Genomic DNA, 6,269 nt, shown 5'->3' with positions numbered 1-6,269 from the left:
TCTGTGTTTCTGTTCTCATGGCTTCTGAACACTCGAATAAATCAATTCACTTCTTACTAGCTAGTAAATTCACTAGTAGTTAGCTAGTCAATTCACTACAAGTGGCTTGTCAATTCACTATTAGGTAAGGGAGCGTATCTATGTTCCCTGGGTCCTATGTTCCCCGCTTTGTATGTAACCGGGAAACATAGGACCCTGTGAGCAAATCTTTTTTTCGTAGGATGGTAGGGGCAAGTACTGCCTTTTTCGCCTCTGATTCGCCTGTGATTGGTTAGAATGTCTCTCCTCCGATTGGTTAGGGTTAGGGTTAGGGTTAACCCTAACCCTAAACCTGACCCTACCCCTTTGCACCCAGGGAACATAGGGATGACCCCTTAGGTAGCTAGTCGATTCACCGCTATTGGATTCACTACTAGTGGCTAGTGGATTCACTATTGGGTAGCTAGTCAATTCCCTGCTAAAATGCTGCTAGACTGTACATGTGTAGTTAGCTAGAGTGTACATGTGGTCTAGTTAGCTTGCAATCAGACATCAGAGGTTTAGTTCTTTGCAGCTGTCAAAAATGAACATTTTCTGTTATTGTTGTTTTGCTATTTTAATATTAATAAGTGTTCATTAATATACTTATTATTTAGCCATCAATGGCATTCAATCAGATCTTATGTTATTTAATACTAATAGCATTCTATGAGGTGTTGTATAATATTGTTATTTGATATTGGAAAAATGAGACTGCTCTGTTGGCTGAAAGGTTTTTAAATCAGATCAGCTAATACTGCACTAGCTGAAACTGGTTTCTGATCTGCACCGGCTGAAACTGAATTTAAATCTGATCAGCTCATGTAACAGTAGCTGAAATTGGTTTTAAATCCTGATGAAAGGAAACGGAAAGGTACCAGAAGCTTTGGATTGCCATGAGGATGAAGAGGCCGCTCCTGTACTGCTAATGTTAATCACATCTTCAGGTTTGTGTGTGATTGTGTGTGTGTGTCTGTGTGTGTGTCTGTGTCTGTCTGTCTCCTCAGCCTCTGGGTGGGGGCGAGGCTTCCAGCTGTCTTCAATCGGTGGACCTTGAATTGCTTCGGGTTAAAAATGTCAGCGTCGTAAAATTTTTTTTTTACCGTAAGCTTATAGTTTTAATATAATGGTAATAATAATAATAATAATAATATAGTTTTAATATAATATTAAGACTGATAAAATAATATTAATAATATTATAGTAGCATAATTATGTAATAATACAGTGTTCATATAATATTAATATAATAAAATAATAGTGATGAAATAAATAATATAATAATTTAATAAAAATAATAATGTCAATATAATAGCAATCATAATAATTCACCATTAATATAATTATTATGCAGTGTTAATATAACTATGAACAGCAGAGGGCGGTAAAGCCCAATGAGAGGACTGCTGGTTTATTGTGGTGTTCTGCTCTAGAAGCTTTCTGGTGAACTTCTTTTCAAAGCCGGAGTGCTGTGACGCTTCCCTCACCAATGCAGAACTTCTGTCTGCCCACTCAGTATGAACATCCTGCGTTGGTCGGCTAGAGTTTTAAACGTTGATATTTCCCTGGGTGCCGGGATGTGAGGCCTCACTTCCTCTTCAACAGGAAGTTGCATTTGGTTTCACAGAACTGCCACACACACCCACGCACCGAATTAAATGAGCTGTGTGTGTGTGTGTATGTGTGTGTGTGTGTGTGTGTGTGTGTGTGTGTGCGCGCGCGCGTGCGTCCGTGCGTGTGCGCGAGCCTGCAAATGTCTGGGGAAATGATGACTTATACATTTCAGATTTCCCCTGACACACACTAACACACACACACGGGCGTCATGATAATGTTTCCATGCTGACTGACAGGCGAGGGCTTCTCTCAGTCTTGGTTACTTTTGGTCGGGGATTACCCGTGGTAAGGGGGTGTGGCTTCCCGTAAATCATTCTGTTCGTCTCATACCAGAAATAATGGCCTTACTATCGCCTACCTTACCTAGATACTAAGTTACATTATCTCAATACTATGTTACCTTAACTAGATACTAAGGCACCTTAACATAGATACTAAGTTACCTTAACCTAGATACTAAAGTTACCCTACCTAGCTACTAAGTTGCATTACCTAGATACTAAGTTACCGTACCTATATACTAAGTTAAATTAACCTAGATACTAAATTACCTTACCTAGATACTAAAGGTACCTTACCTAGATACTAAGTTACATTATCTAGATCCTATGTTACCTTACCTATACACTAAGTTAACTTAACCTAGATACTAAATTACCTTACCTAGATACTAAGTTTCATTTCCTAGATGCTAAGTTACCGTAACCTAGATGCTAAGTTACATACCTAGACACTAAGTTACATTAACTAGATACTAAGTTATCTTAAAATAGATACTAAGTTACCTTAACCTAGATACTAAGTTACATTACCTAGATACTAATGTACATTAACTAGATACTAAGTTACCTTAACTAGATATTAAGATAAATTAACCTAGACACTAAGTTTCCTTACCTAGAGACTAATATACACGAGAGAGATACTGTTAGAACAAGCCGTATCACATGATGTATTTAATAAGAAGGTATACAAAGAGGAAGATGGAGTCTGAGGAGCAAGATGGCCGCCGATCATGGTTTCAGATCAGCTGGTAATGCTTGAAGCCGCTTCCTGTGACGTAAGCCTTCAGACCCTGGAGTTCATCCATCACCTGTTTCTGGAAACTCTCCTTGTCCAGCTGCACACACACGGACACGCAAACACACATACACATGCACACGAACACATCATGCACACACAAGTACATTTGTCAGAAGAAAGAGAAACGACATATATCGCTGTCGGTACAGTAAGGATGTTCATAGAACCAAGTGCCAAGCGATAACAATCGCTATGGTTATCCCATTCCCCGTATACAACAAAGATAGCTAGGATAAAACACTAAATGATGCTAAGTACTATGTTTAAGTGCAGAAACCTGTTTCTACAGTGAGGTGGTACCTGGTTCTACAGTGAGGTGGTACCTGGTTCTACAGTGAGGTGGTACCTGGTTCTACAGTGAGGTGAACCTGGTTCTACAGTGAGGTGGTACCTGGTTGTACAGTGAGGTGGTACCTGGTTCTACAGTGAGGTGGTACCTGGTTCTACAGTGAGGTGGTACCTGGTTGTACAGTGAGGTGAACCTGGTTCTACAGTGAGGTGAACCTTGTTCTATGGTGAGGTGAACCTGGTTCTACGGTGAGGTGAACCTTGTTCTACGGTGAGGTGAACCTGGTTCTACGGTGAGGTGAACCTGGTTCTACGGTGAGGTGAACCTGGTTCTACAGTGAGGTGGTACCTGGTTCTACAGTGATTGAACCTGGTTCTACAGTGAGATGAAACTGGTTCTACAGTGAGCTGAGCTGTACCTTGTTGTATGCCTGATCCAGCTGATAGATCTGAAGCAAAGCCAAACCCCTGGAGCCCTGGAGACATTCGCGCGCGCACACACACACACACACACACACACACACACACACACACACACACACACACACACACACACACACACACACAGTTAGTTATGTGATCGATGATGGTTTGTTGGGGCTGGTTAATGTGTTTTTTTCAGTCAGTCGGGTAAGTTATTGAGGGTTAGTTTGTGAGAGTTAGTGTTGATTAACAAGTGTTGGTTGGTTATGATGGTTTTTAAGGGTTGTTTGTGATGCTTTGTGATTGTAAGTTAGTCATGGTTAGCATGTGATTAATGTGGTTATTAATTACCTGTTTAGAACGACGGCGGCTGGCTTCTCTCTTCAATGCTGGACAGAAATTCTGGTTCTTGTCCTAGAGGGTTGAGTTACGGTGTTAAGACTGATCTCAGACCAGTAGTCCTATTGAGGGTTGAGTTAGGGTGTTAAGACTGATCTCAGACCAGTAGTCCTATTGAGGGTTGAGTTAGGGTGTTAAGACTGATCTCAGACCAGTAGTCCTATTGAGGGTTGAGTTAGGGTGTTAAGATTGATCTCAGACCAGTAGTCCTATTGAGGGTTGAGTTAGAGGCTTAGGGTTAGTGTTGGACTGATAACGTCTGATTAGATATGAACCTGAAGTCTGAATAGATTAGTTAGACCTGGTTACTACTCGATTAGTTAGATTAGTGGTCGTCGGGGTTAGATACTACTAGATGAGTTAGATAAGTGGTCCTCGGGGTTAGATACTACAAGATGAGTTAGATTAGTGGTCCTCGGGGTTAGATACTACAAGATGAGTTAGATAAGTGGTCCTCTGGGTTAGATACTACTAGATGAGTTTGATTAGTGGTCCTCGGGATAAGATACTACTAGATGAGTTAGATAAGTGGTCCTCTGGGTTAGATACTACTAAATGAGATAGATAAGTGGTCCTCAGGGTTAGATACTACTAGATGAGTTAGATAAGTGGTCCTCAGGGTTAGATACTACTAGATGAGTTAGATAAGTGGTCCTCAGGGTTAGATACTACTAGATGAGTTAGATTAGTGGTCCTCAGGGTTAGATACTACAAGATGAGTTAGATAAGTGGTCCTCAGGGTTAGATACTACTAGATGAGTTAGATAAGTAGTCCTCAGGGTTAGATACTACTAGATGAGTTAGATAAGTGGTCCTCAGGGTTAGATACTACTAGATGAGTTAGATAAGTGGTCCTCAGGGTTAGATACTACTAGATGAGTTAGATAAGTGGTCCTCAGGGTTGGATACTACTAGATGAGTTAGATTAGTGGTAATCAGGGTTAGATACTACAAGATGAGTTAGATAAGTGGTCCTCAGGGTTAGATACTACTAGATGAGTTAGATAAGTGGTCCTCAGGGTTAGATACTACTAGATGAGTTAGATTAGTGGTCCTCAGGGTTAGATACTACAAGCTGAGTTAGATAAGAGGTCCTCAGGGTTAGATACTACTAGATGAGTTAGATAAGTGGTCCTCAGGGTTAGATACTACTAGATGAGTTCAATTAGTGGTCCTCAGGGTTAGATACTACTAGATGAGTTAGATAAGTGGTCCTCAGGGTTAGATACTACTAGATGAGTTAGATTAGTGGTCCTCAGGGTTAGATACTACAAGATGAGTTAGATAAGTGGTCCTCAGGGTTAGATACTACTAGATGAGTTAGATAACTAGTCCTCAGGGTTAGATACTACTAGATGAGTTAGATAAGTGGTCCTCAGGGTTAGATACTACTAGATGAGTTAGATAAGTGGTCCTCAGGGTTAGATACTACTAGATGAGTTAGATAAGTGGTCCTCAGGGTTAGATACTACTAGATGAGTTAGATTAGTGGTAATCAGGGTTAGATACTACAAGATGAGTTAGATAAGTGGTCCTCAGGGTTAGATACTACTAGATGAGTTAGATAAGTGGTCCTCAGGGTTAGATACTACTAGATGAGTTAGATAAGTGGTCCTCACGGTTAGATACTACTAGATGAGTTAGATTAGTGGTCCTCAGGGTTAGATACTACAAGCTGAGTTAGATAAGAGGTCCTCAGGGTTAGATACTACTAGATGAGTTAGATAAGTGGTCCTCAGGGTTAGATACTACTAGATGAGTTCGATTAGTGGTCCTCAGGGTTAGATACTACTAGATGAGTTAGATAAGAGGTCCTCAGGGTTAGATACTACTAGATGAGTTAGATAAGTGGCCCTCAGTGTTAGATACTACTAGATGAGTTCGATTAGTGGTCCTCAGGGTTAGATTCTTACCTTGCGGACACAGTGCTCCATCTTCTGAAGGAAGTAAGGCAGGTTCCCATTCTCAGATCTTCTCTTCAGAAGGCTCCGGAAGAATCTGAGGACCTCCATGAGGACACAGGCATGGAGCTGGAGGAGGGAAGCGGTTAGGGGGGTTAGGGTTAGAGTTACCATGGGTTAGGGTTAGGGCCAGGGGGGTTAGGGTTAGAGTTACCATGGGTTAGGGTTAGGGCCAGGGGGGTTAGGGTTAGAGTTACCATGGGTTAGAGTTAGGGTTAGGGTGAGGAGGGTAAGGGTTAGCATGGGTTAGGGTTAGGAGGGTTAGGGTTAGGAGGGTTAGGGTTAGGAGGAGAAGGGTTAGAATGGGTTAGGGTTAACATGGGTTAGGGTTAGGAGGGTTAGGGTTAGGAGGTGAAGGGTTAGAATTGGTTAGGGTTACCATGGGTTAGGGTTACCATGGGTTACTATGGGTTAGGGTTACCATGGGTCACCATGGGTTAGGGTTACAATGGGTTAGGGTTAGCATGGGTAAGGGTTACC

The 6,269-nt window shown here is 41.5% G+C and overlaps 1 protein-coding gene across 1 annotated transcript; it reads right to left on the bottom strand.

Annotated features, from left to right (window-relative positions):
• Positions 1–2,573: 2,573 nt before the first annotated feature.
• LOC307074918 (uncharacterized protein) lies at positions 2,574–5,859 on the bottom strand. The gene is made up of 4 exons (XM_079735326.1): positions 5,742–5,859; positions 3,781–3,843; positions 3,426–3,482; positions 2,574–2,755 (listed from the first exon to the last, which is right to left on the bottom strand). Exons 1-4 carry the CDS (start codon positions 5,838–5,840, stop codon positions 2,657–2,659), a joined length of 318 nt encoding a protein of 105 aa, XP_079591452.1. The 5' UTR covers positions 5,841–5,859; the 3' UTR covers positions 2,574–2,656.
• Between the last annotated feature and the right edge of the window lie 410 nt (positions 5,860–6,269).

This window comes from Pollachius pollachius, assembly GCF_949987615.1.
Source record: "Pollachius pollachius genome assembly, chromosome: 4".
In the NCBI taxonomy this organism is placed as follows: domain Eukaryota; kingdom Metazoa; phylum Chordata; class Actinopteri; order Gadiformes; family Gadidae; genus Pollachius; species Pollachius pollachius.
Note: the sequence above shows the minus strand (reverse complement) of the source record. Positions and strands in the feature narration are given on the sequence as shown.

Excerpts from the sequence above, each read along its gene's own strand:
- LOC307074918 (XM_079735326.1), bottom strand. The coding sequence starts at position 5,840 with ATGGAGGTCCTCAGATTCTTCCGGAGCCTTCTGAAGAGAAGATCTGAG. Across the intron at positions 3,483-3,780 it reads GCCGCCGTCGTTCTAAACAG|GGCTCCAGGGGTTTGGCTTT; the intron begins GTAATTAATAAC and ends GAATGTCTCCAG. Across the intron at positions 2,756-3,425 it reads TGGATCAGGCATACAACAAG|CTGGACAAGGAGAGTTTCCA; the intron begins GTACAGCTCAGC and ends GTGTGTGTGCAG.